The 16617-nt window shown below is 49.1% G+C and overlaps 1 protein-coding gene across 1 annotated transcript in view; it reads left to right on the top strand.

Moving 5' to 3' along the window:
* Positions 1 to 12196, top strand: part of ALPL (alkaline phosphatase, biomineralization associated) — a 33612-nt gene extending 21416 nt beyond the window's left edge. The window contains exons 7-12 of the mRNA XM_070759385.1: positions 4058 to 4201; positions 4826 to 4895; positions 5442 to 5576; positions 5678 to 5869; positions 7548 to 7667; positions 9659 to 12196. Of these exons, the coding sequence (XP_070615486.1) occupies positions 4058 to 4201; positions 4826 to 4895; positions 5442 to 5576; positions 5678 to 5869; positions 7548 to 7667; positions 9659 to 9927 (930 nt within the window). The 3' untranslated portion in view covers positions 9928 to 12196. The remainder of the gene's footprint in view (positions 1 to 4057; positions 4202 to 4825; positions 4896 to 5441; positions 5577 to 5677; positions 5870 to 7547; positions 7668 to 9658) is intronic.
* The last annotated feature ends 4421 nt before the right edge of the window (positions 12197 to 16617 follow it).

Raw genomic sequence — 16617 nt, forward strand, 5'->3', positions numbered from 1 at the left:
TGGAACTCTTTAAATTCCTTGGAAGTTAAATGCCCTTCCATTGGCCACTAAAGGCTGGCTGCTGAGGAAGGAAAAAGGGTGAAGCAAAGAAGCAAACGGCTGCCCCAGAGCCAGAATGAAGGGGGCTGAGTCATTGTGGTGGCCACGGATAGTTCCCACGGCCAAAAAGCCTAATCCCCCACCTCACTGGGGGACAGCACAGTCTTCCTGTTGGTCTGTTCTCCTTTCTTTGCTCTGCGTCGTCCAGTCTGACTCTGTGCTTTTCAACACTCAAACTCTATTATAAATCCAAAGTTGATATATGAGCACGAGGAAAACCACCCACATTAACAAAAGCTCGGCTTTTGTGTGGTTTGGTGTTCTTTTTTTTTTTTTAAGGATAAACACTCTCAATTACAAGTTGCAAAATTGCTTATTAATGGCTTGTTTCTGGCAATGAAGTAATAACACGGGTGTTCCTGGAAAATTTCCCCTCTGGGTTTACGACATTTCTGAATCTCTCGGCATGAGTAATTCTTCGCCTTTGATCCTGCTACTGGTTTAAATCATGAGGCTGTGATGGCAGCTCAGATTTGCTTCCTTTTGATTCAAGAGCACCTCTTTGCCCAGATAATTTTGACTCAAGCACAGGTCCCAGCTCAGAGAAAAGGGAAGAAGGAAGTGTGAGAAATATGAACTTCACCAAGAAATCATCAAATCACCTTTGGTCATCCTTGAAGGGCAGCATCCTCTAAAGTTTAGAGCAGGGTCCCCCAAACTTGGCAACTTTAAGACTTGTGGACTTCAGCTCCCAGAATTCTCCAGCCAGCTATGCTGAAGTTGAAGTCCACAAGTCTTAAAGTTGCCAAATTTGGGGACCCCTGAATAGGGGATGGGAGCCACAGAAGGGGATTGCAGCTTTGCTGGCTGAAGAATTTTGGGAGTTTGAAGTCTACAAGTCTGAAAGTTGTCAAGTTTGAAGACCTCTGGTTTAGCGTCTAAACAAATGAAACCGTATAAAAACCTTAAGGACTGCAGCCTTAATCCACTGCATAAATTAATTCCAGCTCATAATAGGACACACCCTTTGGAACCTGAACGATTGCATAAAACCATTATAAAAATAAACTTTCGTGACTGGGCAGCCGTTGTAACATTAATGAGTTTCGAATGTGCCTGAAACAAAATCTATTAGTTCAGCCAAAGTAGACAATCGGAACAATATCTCCTTGTTTGAGTGCATTTGTGTGCTAATTCTACTCCGGAGATCTCCGGCTATCATCTTGAAGTTCAAAAGACTTTTTTTAATAGGGATTTTGAAGCCTCCGGTTTTTTCCAGTCTCTAAGCTGGCAAGGAATTCTTTCTATGATGCCTGACGATAACCTTCCAGAAGTATTCTTCAGAACTGGGTGGGCGCCGACTCCCAAAGAAGTGCACCGGGGCTGGGTTCAGTGGAAAGAGGAGTCTCTTTGCACCTGGTTTGAAATGCAGGTGGTGGCTGGGGTGCTGTGCCAAGGGGTATGCATGGGTGCTGAAGCGGACCGCAGGGCCAGAACAGCAGTGTGGGAGGCCGGTTGATCTTTGATCCAGGCCATTAAAAGCCAGAACACGACAGGGACATCTCAGCCCGAACTCAACCGATCTACTTTCCCAGGAGTGCCACCCCGGTTCAAAAATTGACGCAGCACCCTCTGCTGACAACACTTCTTCCTTGCTTTGCCAGAACAGGCGGCACGTTGCAAAAGGAGCCGAGTGGTGCTTTGTGCCATATGTGGATCTCAATAGGAGCCGTGTGGCCTTTCCTTTCCAAACGGCTTCCCTCATTTCAAGAAAGGTTGCTTTAGGTCCAGCCTTCCCCTCCCCCGGGAGAGGAAAATGGCTGATCCCTGCAGCTGGCAGGCCCCAAACAGCATCTGGATTCCATAAAACGACCAACTATCAGGAGTAATTTAATTTAATTTAATTTTAATTTATTTGACTTATATGCCGCCCAATCCAATGGGACTCAGGGCGGTTTATAACAATAAAAATACCATACAATTACAATAATGTCAAATGTTAAATAGTAAAAAAAAAGTAAAATCCCCATAAAACTAAAATAAAAGAATGATAAAAGACTTAACTTAATTAAATATATGAGTAGAAAACAGATTGAGGGCTGGTCGGTCTGTCAATCCTCAGGAGGACAGAAAGGGGGACAGGGAAGAAGATGGGGTGAAAGGCACTCAGGTTACAGAAGCTCACTGGACACGGAGCAGAAATTCTCAGGAGGAATTATCCTGGACTAATAGCTGGATACCTGTGCTTCACTACGAAATTATGTGATTGACTCTCAGAGTTTGAAAATTTATGTAGAATGTGTAACTCCTTAGTATCAGAGTGTGTTAATATAAGGCAAACTGGCAATTGGAACAGAATTCGTTTCAGGTGGGGATGGGAAGTAGAATGTCTAACTTGTTAGCATCAGAGTGTGATAATATAATACTGTATAAGAAATGGTCATTTTGAAAAATCCTTTCTTAGCAAGCACCTAGAAGCCAAGAGGAGCATACATGCCAAGTTTTAAGTTTGTAGGTTTTTCAGTTCTGGAGATTTCATGAGGAGTGAGTGGCATTTGGCTTTAATATATATATATATATATATACACTGCTCAAAAAAATAAAAGAGAACACTCAAATAACACATCCTAGGTCTGAATGAATGAAATATTCTCATTGAATACTTTGTTCTATACAAAGTTGAATGTGCTGACAACATGTGAAATTGATTGTCAATCAGTGTGGACAGTTTCATTTCACAGAAGTTTGATTTGCTTGGAGTTACATTGTGTTGTTTAAGTGTTCCCTTTATTTTTTTGAGCACTGTATATATAGATAGATTATTCCAGAGCTGATTCCTGGTCGCGGGCCATTCCCAGAATCTGTGGCCTTACTTGGCTTCTCATATGCAGAAATCTCACTTCTTGCACTGGTTAGGAAACCCTTGGCTGGCATGGGAAGGTGACCCTGAAACAGTTACTTTCCCTTCCCAAGGCCTGGCTCAACCATGGTGCACATCTGGCCATCCCAGCTGCTTCCAGAAGATGCGACCATCCTCCACGGAGCCCTTGGCACCAGGTGCTCCTTGAGTCCACAGTGCAGCTGCCCTGTGGGTTGAGGCCGGCCGGCCAATGAACGCGCCTGCTTCAGTGCCAACGTCAGCTCCTGGAACCGGGCACCGCATTTTTCTGGGGTAAATAAATAGGTGCGTCTTTCCGTTTGAAAACAAATCCTCCGGAGAAAAGGAGAGCTAAATCTGTCATTTAAGTAGCTTAATAGGGGCATTTTTTAAATATATAATTTTAACTTTGTTCCTAGGCTGGAAATAATTATACGTTAGGCGGCCAATTCTATTTAATATAGATCTCTCGGTGTGTAATTATTATGATTATTTCGCTGCTGCTGCTGCAGTTTCGTGATTCACCTTCTAAGACTCTAAATCCAACGAGGAGGCTGGAACGGCAGCAGAAAGGGACTGTGGTCAAATAAATATGTTTTCCATCAAGGCGGTCTCAGATGCTTGCCCAGTTGAATTAAAATCCTCTTCGTTTGGGGAAGGAGCCTAAAGGCGCCAACCCAGCCCTTGGGAAGCGTTCAGGTTGCCTCAAAATGCTCTTGGCCTCTTTCCCACAGCTTCTGCCAAATCCCTGGCTGGGTAAGAGAGCTGGACGGCCCAGCGTCAGAGGTGATGGAGGCCTTGCTGTGCCGTCATGCGGAAGTCTCTGCATCTCGGAGCCTGTATTTCTGGCCGCCATCTCTCCCTTCCACCATGGTCTGCCTCCCAGTCTCTCTCTGGCCTGCAGGCTTGATGTGGGGAGCCGCAGTGGGTTTCACTTACCTTCACTACCACTTCGGAACTGTGAACGTGTGCGGGGTACTTCTGCGCATGTGATGATGTCTGGGCGGAGCCTTCCACCGCTGCTGTTACAGGTTCACCCAAACAGGAATAAACTGGTAGCAACTGACTACTGGTGAGGAGGCAGCTGCCTTAACTGGCCCAGGCACTTTGGCACCAGCTATCCTCTTCTCTGTCACTCAGGTCATCATGGGAGGAGGCCGGAAATACATGTTCCCCAAGAACGCAAGCGATGTGGAGTACCCTGATGAGGAGAAGTACAGAGGGACCCGGCTGGACAATAGGAATCTGGTCCAGGAGTGGAAGGACGCCAAGCCCAAAGACAAGGTGAGAACGCATCCGGCCAGCTCGGCAAAGCGGTTGTTGATCATGATGGATGTAGGGCTGGGAAGAGAGGCGGCGTCTTGCCCTCCTGGGCAACAGAGATCCATCCGGGAGAAAATTCGCGTGACAGGGAGGTTATCTGTCCTCCTCCTCCTCCCACTGATAATGTTACCTAGTTTGGGTAATGAAACGTCTGCGAGAAGGTTCAGAGAGCACCAAAGATCCCACAGTCCTTTTCCTCCTCCTCCATCACCATCACCACCACCCCATTCCCTTCTAGCACCGATGGAGTTTCCGAGTTTGGGTAATGAAACATTTGCATGAAATGTTTCAGAGAGCACCAAGAACCCTAGTCCTTTTCCTTCACCTCCTCCTCCTTCCACTGATGATGTTACCTAGTTTGGTTAATGAAATGTCTGCGAGAGCATCAAGGAGCCCACATTCCTCCTCCTGGGCTCTCCCAACAACAGATGGCCAGAGTAATCTCAGGGGAGCTTCTCTTCGGCCGGGCACTTCTGAGCCATAGCCCCCTTTCTGAGCTACCTGGCTGTCCTTGGAAGGGGAGGGGGCAGGGATCCGGCTGCCAAAATCCTTAGTCTGTGCCCCCTTCCTCTCCTCTTCTCCCAGAATGCCCTCTATCTATGGAACCGGACGGGGCTCATGGAGCTGGACCCTGCAAAAGTCGACTATCTTTTGGGTGAGTTTGGCAGATACGGGGAGCTCCGGACGGCTCCCTGGGTTCTGCCCCCACTTTATCAGAGGCCCCTCGAGATTCTTTGAGGCCTCCAGAGCAGAGGTGGGTTCTTCCCAGTTCGGACAGTTCACTCAAACCAGTAGTGACCTGCTGGTGATGTCAAAATGCGGGTGCTATCTTGCTTTTGGCTTTTTTCTCTCCCCAATTTTCCAGTTTCTGGCATGCACGCCGGTTACCTCTTCTGGTTTCTGATGCGCACGCAGACCAGCTGGCTGGAGTGCCTATGTGCCGGAAACTGGAATTTCCCCTTCCCAGCATGCGCATATGCACCAGGGAGTTGCTTTTCTGGTTCCTGGTGCTCCCACGCATACTGGAATCTGGAAGAGCAATGGGCAATGACTGGCATGCCCAGAGAGATATCTCTGCATGTCACTTTCGGCACGCGTGCCATAGGTTCACCATCGCAGCCCTGGTGGAATCCCCCTCCTCAGCTGCCGGGGTGGCATGTTGAGGGCAGCTCATGCCAAGTCCTCTCCCTCTTCTCTCCAGGTCTCTTTGAGCCCATCGACATGATGTATGAACTAAACAGGAATCACCAAACTGACCCTTCCTTGACTGAAATGGTGACAGTGGCGATCCAAATGCTCCAGAAGAACCCACGTGGGTTCTTCCTCCTGGTTGAGGGTGAGCCACAGGAAGGGGGCTGCTGGGCGGGGGAGGGGGGGAACACAGTGGGCTGGGGGGAGGGAACCAATCTGGGAATTCACCCTCCCCTTTCTCTGAAGGCGGCAGGATTGACCACGGGCATCACGAGGGAAAGGCTAAGATGGCCCTGCACGAGGCAGTGGAGATGGACCGGGCCATTGGCAAGGCTGGTGTCCTGACCTCGTCTGAAGACACCCTGACGGTGGTGACTGCGGACCACTCCCACGTGTTCACATTTGGGGGCTACACGCCCCGTGGCAACTCCATTTTTGGCAAGTGATGTCTCTAGTAATGGGCTGCTGCCCCCATGGTGGGTGGGGGACGTAGTGGGGGTAGTAAGTTTATGCACTATTTATTGAATACTTAATAGTTATTTTATTGTCCTTCGTTCTCTAGTACCTTAGTATGATCCTTAATTACTTTTAAAATAGGCAATAATTAAATAGTATGTTTTAATCCACAAATGCTTTAATCATTTTAATCATGATCTAGAACTGAACTTTTATAGCAATTAAAGAAAATTGAGTTACAGTGATACCTCATCTTACAAACTTAATTGGTTACGGGACGAGGTTTGTAAGGTGAAAAGTTTGTATGACAAAACAATGTTTCCCATAGGAATCAATGGAAAAGTGATTAATGCGTGCAAGCCGAAAACTCACCCCTTTTGCCAGCCGAAGCGCCCGTTTTTGCACTGCTGGGATTCCCCAGAGGCTCCCCTCCATGGGAAACCCCACCTCTGGATTTTCGTGTTTTTGTGATGCTGCAGGGGAATCCCAGCAGCGCAAAAACGGGTGCTTTGCTGGCAACGGAAGTCCGGAGGTGGGGTTTCCTAGTGAGGGGAGCCTCAGCGAAATTGCAGCATCGCAAAAACACGGAAGTCCTTGAAACCCCACCTCCGGACTTCCGTTGCCAGCGAAGCGCCCGTTTTTGCACTGCTGGGATTCCCCTGCCGGGATTCCCCTGCAGCATCGCAAAAGCACAGAAGTCCAGAGGTGGTGTTTCCCATGGAGGGGAGCCTCAGGGGATCCCAGCAGCGCAAAAATGGGTGCTTCGCTGGCAACAGAAGTCCGGAGGCGGGGCATCCCATTGGCGGCGGCTTGGGTTTGTAAGGTGAAAATAGTTTGGAAGAAGAGGCAAAGAAATCTTAAACCCCAGGTTTGTATCTCAAAAAGATTGTATGACGAGGGGTTTGTAAGACGAGGTATTACTGTACTTGGCTAATCTGTTACCATACTGAACCTTGTGGGTTCAGTACAAAACCTTAAAAAGTGGCTGTGCTCCTCAACAAAAAACGCTGTCTATCATTTGTCCTTTTTGTGGCTATTCAAATAATGTGACTTAATCAACTGAAAAAGAGTCCAAGCTCCAATTTGAAAATTTATCTTGGATGGTAAGCCACTCCCATCCAGTTACATGACCTTTAAGCCACCCCAGTCACATGATTATCAAGCCACTCCCACCTGGTCACATAACTGGCAAGCTACTCCTACCCGGTCACATGACCATCAAGACACACCCACAAAATAAGCCATGCCTCCAGTGTGGCAGTAAAAATTTTGGCAGCCAATCACTGGGCGTCTCCATCCACTGATGCCCGTAACACTGTGAATGCTTGAATTCTCAAGTCATTGAAATGCCCCTTCAACAGCAGAGGGCATGGTTCCCTGGAGGACAGCCCAACTTGTGGGTCACATCCACTTTGTGCCAGCTGGTCCCCTAACACTGGGTCTCCCTCGCCCTAGGCGAAAGGGGCTGTGAAATAAATTCTGGTTCCATTTAACACTGGGATTGAGCCTTTCTTGTCCATCTAGAGCAGTGTTTCTCAACCTTGGCAGTTTGAAGATGTGTGGACATCCACTGCTAAGGTTGAGAAACACTGATCTAGAGACAGACCCCCAAAGAGGTTATGGGAGAAGCCTTGGTAAAGATGGATTGCTCTTTCTCTAGCGCTGGCCCCAATGCAGAGCGACATCGACAAGAAGCCATTCACATCCATCCTCTACGGAAACGGACCCGGGTACAAAATGGTAGATGGAGGGAGAGAGAATATCTCTACGGTCAATTTCAGTGAGTACCAATCAATGGTTCCCCATCTTCCTTCCAGCAAATGGGATTCAGCAAAAACCTGTTAATTTCCAAAGGGTCATCTAGCACAGTGGTCAGGTGTGCCACGAAGAAGGAAGCTCAGCTTCTGATCTCGCAACTTTTTGCTGAGAGTGCGAAGAGCAAAAAGTTGTGAGACCGGAAGCTGAGCTTCCTTCTTTGTGCCTTCCAAGTTTTCCGGCAGCTGCAGCGCCCCACCCGGCTGGAGGTTCCCTGGCGGCGGCAGCAGGTGAGCTTTGGGGCCCGGCGGGAGGGCAGTGGCAGCGCGGCAGCAGCAGTGGCACTGGGCAGTAGCCGCTGGGCAGCGGCAGGGTGGTCGGCTGTGAGCCAGAATTCCAGGACAGAGGCACCAATGGCGGTGGCTGGACATGTTGCTGTATGCCGTATATGCTAGCATTGCGTGGCTGGCACTTGCCTGCTGGCTGGGCCAGGATGGAGGCTCCACGCCCATGCCCAGTGCAACGCCAGCATGTACAGCGTCTAGCAACACGTCCAGACGCCGCCGTCAGTGCCTCCGTTCCGGAGCTCCGCCTCACAGCTGAGCACCCTGCCGCCGCCCCACGGCTACTGCCCAATGCCGCTGCTGCGGCATGGTGTACGAGAAAGAGAGAGAGAAAGAAAGAGATAGCAAGAGAGAGAAAGAGATAGCAAGAGAGGGAGAGAGAGAAAGAGAGAGAAAGCAAAAAAGAGAAAGAGAGAGATAGCAAGAGAGAAAGAGATAGCAAGAGAGGGAGAGAGAAAGAGAGAGGGAGAGAGGGGGGGAGAGAGAAAGCAAAAAAGAGAAAAAGAGAGAGAGAGAAAGAGAGAGAAAGAGATAGCAAGAGAGGGAAAGAAAGAGAGAGGGAGAGAAAGAAAAAGAGAGAAAGAGAAGAGATAGCAAGAGAGAAAGAGATAGCAAGAGAGGGAGAGAGAAAAAGAGACAGGGAGAGAGAGGGGGGAGAGAAAGAGAAAGCAAAAAAGAGAGAAAGAGGAAGCAAGAAAGAGAGAGGGGGGGTAGAAAGAGAGAAAGACAGCAAGAGAGAGAGAAAGCAAGAGAGAGAGAAAGAGGGGGGAAGGAGGGTGAGGGAAAGACATAGAGGGAGGGAAGGAGGGAGAGAAAAGAGAGCAAAAAAGAGAGGAAGGGAGAAACAAAGAGGGATGGAGAGAGAGAGGGAAAGAAAGAGGAAGGAAGAGAGAGAGAGAGAGGGAGACAGAGAGAAATAGAACGAAAGGGAGGAAGAGAGAGATTTTTTTTGTCCAAACTTCCCCCCCCCCCCCCCGCTCAATGTTCCCCAGGATTTTGTAAATGTGAATAATGTGCCGCGGCTCAAAAAAGGTTGGGAAACACTGATCTAGCACAGGAGTCTCCAACTTTGGCCACTTTAAGCTGTGGAGAATTTCAACTCCCAGAATTCCTGCTAGGAAATGGCTCTTTGGCCAGTCCAGGCTGGATATCTCCCTGTTTTAGGACCCCTGGATCACCCATGGTGCTCGTCCCTCCGAGGGTATACCAGGCAGTTGGGGGGTTGCATTTACTGGCTGCTACTGGTGCACTCTCCAGGATTGTTGTGGTTGCAGGCGCACGTGCACCCATTGGCACAAGATTTGGCTTCTGCACATGCACAGCAAGCGAAACCTCATACGAGGACACTGGCGCGCACACAATTTCTTTGCTTCTGTTCATGCGCAGAAGCAAAAAAACAAAGCCAAAAATCAGCACTTGCTGGGCATGCACAAAGCCAAATCTTACACAGGTGTGTACCAGGGGCATGGGGATACCTGCGCATCTCAATTCCGCTACCGGAAGCCCGATCCCAGCTGTACCAAGTACAACCCGCTACTGATACCAGGGCATCTCTTCTTCCTTCATTGATCTCCAAATGTCAACGGGCACCGTCTCTGTATCCTGCCTTTTCTCGTCTTGCTCTCAAACTCCCTCTGTGGGGCATTCACCTTCTCTCTCTCTCCCTCCGCAGCCGATGCCAACTACCAGGCTCAGTCAGCTGTCCCGCTGCGCATGGAAACCCACGGAGGAGAGGACGTGGCCGTCTTCGCCAAGGGCCCCATGGCTCACCTTCTCCACGGGGTCCATGAGCAGAACTACATCCCCCACGCGATGGCCTACGCAGCCTGCATTGGCGAGAACCGGGAGCACTGCCGTTCAGGCACGCCAGGCAGCCGTGCTGGATCTGTCTCTCTGATTTCAGCCATTTTCTCCGTCCTCCTGCTCCAAGTTTTGTTCTAAAGGCTCAGCTCCTCAGACTCTTCGGATTGAGGCCTGTTTTGGGGGGGGGGGGGGAGATTTCCAGCCTCAAAACTTCCCTCAAGGGGTTTCTGGCTCCACGGAGGGGAAACCACATTGGACGACTCGGCTTACTCCCCAAGGAACTGCTCTGCTCTGGAACAGAACGATCCGTGGCATCAGGATCGATGCCAATCGGAGCATCTGGAGAAGCAGGGATATTCCCCTCCCACCCTTCACCCCTCTTAAAGGAAGAAAAGGGTTTATCCCATTGGAGCAGGAAGGAGCATGCGTGCCTGGCTGACCTTGACAGACTTTAGGCATCTCCGGGCCTGGAAAGGTTCCATGTGTCCCTAAAACTCTTCCAAAGTCAATTCAACACAGAAATACGAGCCTGGAAATGGGCTCCTGGTTTCCTGCCCTGACCCACTTTCGTGTAAGTGGTGGAACTCAAGAGACAATCACATCTGTCCACATCGGCCGCGTCTTAATTTGAGCCCCAAAGAATTTCCTAGCAGCTTCCAAGTGTTCTCTCACCGCTCCTCCCTCCCAAGGAAGAAAGTCAGAGGACATCCCAGGCAGGGGTGATCCAGAGCACGAAGTCCATACATTCACCAAAACCCACGAAAAGAAGATTCTGTGCTTCACCCCTATCAAGTCAGGTTTTTCTGCTGCCAACAGCTGGGACAGCATGGCCCTTTGTAGCCATTCTGAAGGCTTTAAAACATGTCGTCCTTTTAATCTCCCCCTGGCCCACGCTAAGAATTGTGACTTAAGCAAAGGAATAAAAAGAACACTCTGCCACAGGGGAAGGAATCAAAAGCAATGAGGTGGCAGCAGTGGGTGTCATGGTAATAAGCCAGGGTGGGTAGTACCCCCACGTGAACGCTGGCTCATATTACACACTATGGTTTGCAAATGTCTTGGCTTGCAGATTAGCACGATGTACAAATCTGGTTACTTGTATGTAGCTTATTCAGCAAACCCTGGTTAAGGGCAAAAATTTGGCTTAGTTTGAGATAGGGATCCCTAAACTTGGCAATTTTAAGACTTCAAATTCTCTCAGAAAGAATTCTGGGAATTGAAATCCACAAGTCTTAAAAGTTGCCAAATTTGAAGACCTCTGTTTGAGAGGTGTACAGAAACGACTGCAGACTCCATCCTGGGGGTGAGCAGTGATGGGCTCCTACGGGTACGATCAGGAACGCAGTACCGGTAGCAAAATTTGGAGCTCCATCCTACAGCACCCAATTTGCACTGAAAGATGTTGAAACGAAATTTATAAGCCGCCCACAGTGTGGTAGTAAAAATTTTGGTAGCCTGTCACTGGGGGTGTATATGTTTGAATGGGGGCTGCTTACAAGGGCTGTGGTGTAAATCGTGGTGGTGGTGGAAATAGCCTATTTAAAAAATCATGTCCCTCCAGGTGCAGAAGGCTGAGTGGGGGAAGGAAAGGAGAAGTAGAGGGCGAGATTGAAGTCAGATGCGGCTTGGCAGTGAATGTCCACCTGGAGTTCAGACTGGCTCTTTATGCCTTGAGCAACTCCTTGTCTTTACTTTTGCTTCTCATGAGCTGTCGGTTTGGGGCACTCAAAGGGTATCCATTATCCCTCAACTGGTCTTTAAACACCACTGGAAGTCAACTCCGCAAGACGCCCGTGGAAAAATCTCTCTCTTCCTCTCTCCAGCTGGAACCCATGATGGGTGGGGGCAAGGATCCACCTTTTGAAGCCGTCCGTGTAAAAGGCTGGTTCTCCGTAACCAACTTTGAACTTCTCCAGAGGGTTGTTGTGGCCTCAGAGCACCAGGCTGGGCTCTCTGTCATTGTTGGTTGGGTGCAGCTTGGCTTCTTCAAGTCTTCTTCTCCAGCTTCCTGACTGTTGGGCAGGGAAGGAGTTTAGGATACGGAGTTGGGGGGCAGCCTCTTTGTCCTCAACAAGGACCTCTCCCTGCCACTTTGGCAGGGCAAAGTCTTAAGACCACAGGGAGATTTGTCCCTTCCAGACAGAGGAAGCGTCAAGACAAGCAGCGTCTTCATCTTTGAGGGAACACGGAAGGTTTCTCTGCCAAAGGCTGCACCCAGACTGACTGGCAGGAACCATGGGCACTGTACATCTTGGGAGAGAGAGAGAGATCGGTAGGAGTTGCTCTCACTTAAAAAAAAAAAAAACTCCTCTAAATTGATTTTCCCCCTTTGTTTGCATAATTTTTTTAAAAAATGACATTCAGGGGAAGGAGGAATTTAAAATAAAATTATTTTGGACCAGCTGAAGAACTGGCTGTTTTTGAAGGATGTGGGCACTTTCTAGGGCACAGCGGGTATTCCAGAACCACAGATCTGATTTGGGGAACAGCTGGTCAAGAAAGTGATGGGAAAACCATCTGCTGAAGATGTTTCACAAAGGAGGATTCTTCCAAAGTTTTGGAGTGGGCTTTTCTCTTGGTTCGGTTGGACCATCTAGTTCCAGATGTTGAATCGGGGGCCCTTCCTTCCCGCCCCATTCACATGTATCAAACAGGGTGTGTCCAGGGCGGAAAGCATTTTGAAATTCTCTGTATTTCCCTGACATTTCTCTGTAACTTGCTTTCTAGTTAAGGGGTAATCATAGATGACATACCAAACAGCTAAGCCGTGGAGAAGTATCGGTAGCTGAAGAAGCATGTTGTTGCCCCAGTTATACTCATTTTTGCTTGACTCTGCCAGGCAGCGCGATCCGGAGGTTTTTTAACATGATTTTTCCCTGACTTTCAAACATTTTAATACAGTTTGTTTTCCCCCCCTGATTTATTCCGGTTTTTTTCACAAATTCCCTGATTTCCCGGTTTGCTGGCCACCCTGTTCAAAGGAGGAGCAGGGGAATAATTAGCCCAAACCTATCCAATGAGAAGGGGAAACAGAAAGGCCCCCCATGGCTGCTGTGCTATCCTCCTGGAGGTGGGGGGGCTGATTGGTTGCCAAGGGGTTCCAATCGCAGGTGTGTTTTTTCACCTTTTGTGCAGAAGACTTTGCGCATTTGCAGAGGGTTAAAAAACAAAAACGGTCGGGCTTCGGGCTTCTTTAATTGTGGAATGTGTGCAGAGGGGAGATACAGAAATTTGCCATGAGAGGCTGGTGGCTTGCAAGTCATATCTGTCCACTCAGATCTGGGACAGTTTGACACTTGGGCTGACAGACGGAGGAAGGGAAGGAAGGAGGGGGCACATTGCCTTGCACATCGCCTTGCTGGCCCCAGAGCCTCTATTACTGAGGACAAGGGGTGGAGGGGGAAAAAAAACCCCTCCCCTCGTCTGAGGTGCTGCAGAGATGTTTCCAAGCAGAGTCAACAACGCTGGGCTAAACAGAGGAGTGCCTGATCTGTCCCCTTAATAAATACATTTATTCCTATATTTATGGTCAGTGGTTTTGCCTTGCACATCCCACAAGCGCAACCAGGCACAGAATGCTAGTCAAAAGGTGTCAGGAACCGAAAAATGACAAATAACAGAACAGGAGCTCCTCAAATAAAAACCTGATGGTGGGGCAGAGCAAGGCAGAGGGCAGCAGCCAACAGAGGGCAAGGGAATAGATGCAGGTATCTGCATGGGGGCCTCCTCAGCTCAGCAAAGCTCCCCCCCCCCCGGACAAGAGGGGCTCCCTGGGTCAGTCGGGGTTCAGAATCACACATTAGGGTCACATTTCAAAAGAGAAGAAGAACAGCAAGGCTTCTTAATGGAATTGCCTTGAAAACATCTGCCTGCTCTCCTTCCCTTGGGCTGGTGGTTAAAGGAGGGGGACTCAGATCTCAGAGAGGAAATGCCAGATACTGCCCCCCCCTCATCCCCACCGCCCGTGAGCAGCGCCCTGCCCCCTCCTTTTTGCTCTGTGTTTAAATTAGCCACAACCAAGCACAATTTTCTCCTGCTAAAGTTTGCTTAGGCTCCTGGCCAGGAGGAACATCGCGACCGCTTACTGGCCAAGAGCCTCAGTGGAAAATTAAGAGTTGGAGGAAGAACCTCAGCAGCCCTGGCACGGGAGCCCCTGGGGAAACTTCTGGGCAGAAGGGAATGCCGCTGACCCTCCCCAGCTCTGGCAATAGGTGGCCTCATCCATCTCTCCTGAAGCCCCAGACAAATGTTGACAAGGGCAGCTCATGAAGCCTTGGGGGGAGTCTTAGTGGACAACCAATTAAATACAGTGTATGGCAGCAGCTAAAAAAGCCAACGCAATCCTAAATTGCATTAACAGAGGGATACAATCAAGATCAAGGGAGGTACTAATACCACTCTGTAAAGCCTTAGCAAGATTACATCTAGAGTAATGAATCCAGATTTGGTCACCACACTATAAAAACAGATGTTGAGATTCTAGAAAGAGAGAAGAGCGAAAAAGATGATGAGGGGGCTGGAGGCTAAAACATATGAAGAACAGTTGCAGGAACTGGGCATGGCCAGTCTAGTGAAGAGAAGGACCAGCCCCTCAAATATCTTCCAATATTTGATGGACTGCCACTGAGAGGAGGGGGTCAAGCTATTTTCCAAAGTGCCTGAAGGCCAGACAAGGAATAATGGATGGAAACTGATCAAGGAAAGATTCAAATGGAAATAAGGAGACATTTTCTGTCAGTGAGGACAATCAACCAATGGAACAGAAGTTGCCTTTGGAAGTTGTAGGAGCTTCATCACTGGAAGTTTTCAAGAAGAGACTGGATTGCCATCTGTCAGAAACGGTGTAGGGTCTCTTGCTAGAACGGTGGTTGGACTACATGACCTACAAGGTCCTTTCCAAAATTATTAATCTATATCTAGATTGGTTAGGAAGGGTCATACCTTGACGATCTTCTGCTTGAATCCGGTTTGCGATTGTTACCTACGATCAGGAAAAATCCTTTGGCGCTTCTTGATCACTTCCAGACCCCTTTGCAATTACGGTCCTGAAATAAAATTGCTGGTTGATGTTTCCCCCCCCCCACACACACACACAAGATGCCCCCAGCAAGTCAGATTCTGGGAGAAACACATGTCTCCGCATGCCTTAATTCCAGGCCATGCAGCCGGACACGGATGCTGGAGCAAACCTCAAGCCACACAAGAGCTACTTCTGTGTCCTCTGATGCCACTTGGGCCCCTCTATTCAGGCAGCTGTGGGAGGGTGGAAAGCCTCAATAGAAGCCACTGCTTGCACATCCCCTCCTGCCTCCTGGTTGGCACTAAAAGGCAGGAGGGCAAAGAAGAAAGGGCACCCTTCTTGGTCCACTCCGGATGGGCAGATGTCCTTTGAAGCAGCGGCGGCTATAAGGAAAGCACTGGGTTGCTGCTGGCTCCAATTCTTGCCAGGCCCCACAAGCAGGCCACCGGGGACGATGGGTTCTCCCTTTCCGGCCTCAAACGCCTTGTGGTTATCAGTCAGTTTCTACCAGGTCTCCTGACCCAGACAAATCAACTAGCCCTGTGGACAAAGGGACAGGCCAGAGTTGATCGGTTTCACCGTCTGCCCAGTTGAATGCCAGGCCACCAACCCCCTACTGAGATATATTTTTGAAACTTCATTCCTCTGCAGAAACCCTTTTTTTTTGGGGGGGGGGGGGGGTCAACCTCCTTTTGTTAGAACTGGGGTTAAACTGAGCCTTTCCTGGCAGATGGCACCTGAGGAAACAATGCATGGCTTGGAGGGAGAGGCTAGCTGGACCACTGGCTGACCACCAGAAGGCCTGGCCAGCTGGGTTGGCAGCCAGAGTGGGGAAAGGTTTGTTCAGCAGGAGGGTTTGGATAAATATTTATCTGCAGAGGGCAGGTGCCCAAGAAGGTGAGAAGGGGCCAAAAGGCTCCTGTCAAAACTGGGCAAGCTTCGGGTGAGAGAAGGAATTTGATGGCCAGATAAGAAAGGAAACAGAGGCGCTATCCCAGGTGGCAGCCAAGGGACCATGCCAACGCTGGCACCTAGCCTGTTGCCTGGAGAGAGGCTGGTGCCCCTTCCAAAACCAATCAAACAGGTCACCCTGGAGGGATGGCAAACCTGGACACAGGAAGCTTCTGTCCTCCCTGAGCCACCAGGTCAGGCTGCCTGGGCACTAAGAATAGCAACTGGACAGGTGACGGGGAAGTGCCCTGAAAAGCACTTCTCTTCACAGAGCCAAGCACAAGCTCTCTTCCAATGCCAGCAGCAGCACACACATTGGGTCCTGGGGTTTTGGGTCTACCTTCATCTTGACAAGTTTAATCAGGAGGTGCAGATTTGGGTTCAGAGTGTGGAAGGAAAGAAAGGAAGGAAGGAAGGAAGGAAGGAAGGAAGGAAGGAAGGAAGGAAGGAAGGAAACACAGGCGGTTTTCTTTCAATACCTATTATCCTATCAGGAAAAATTGCAACTACAGGAACCATTTGCACTACTCAGGCCCCTGGGGACACAGATAAACCTCCAGGTGGCCTTGAGGTCTCTCTAAAAGGATGCCAATGACCAGCTGTCTGCAAGGAGTATCAATCTTTCCATTCCCCACCATCCAGTCAGAGTTGAAGAAGCTTCTTGGATGAGAAGCGAAACGTTTTCAAAAGAAAAAATAAACAAGAAGCCTCTTGGGGAAAAACATTTTGGGGCTCACCAGATTTTTTCTTCCTTTTTTAAATAAAAGTAAACTTTATTTAAAGACACAAAATGCGAACAATTAAACTCACACAAAAAAAGAAAAAAAACATTAAAATAAAAGTTGGACACTGTGACA

Source organism: Erythrolamprus reginae, chromosome 8 (genome assembly GCF_031021105.1).
Source record: "Erythrolamprus reginae isolate rEryReg1 chromosome 8, rEryReg1.hap1, whole genome shotgun sequence".
NCBI classification, from domain to species: domain Eukaryota; kingdom Metazoa; phylum Chordata; class Lepidosauria; order Squamata; family Dipsadidae; genus Erythrolamprus; species Erythrolamprus reginae.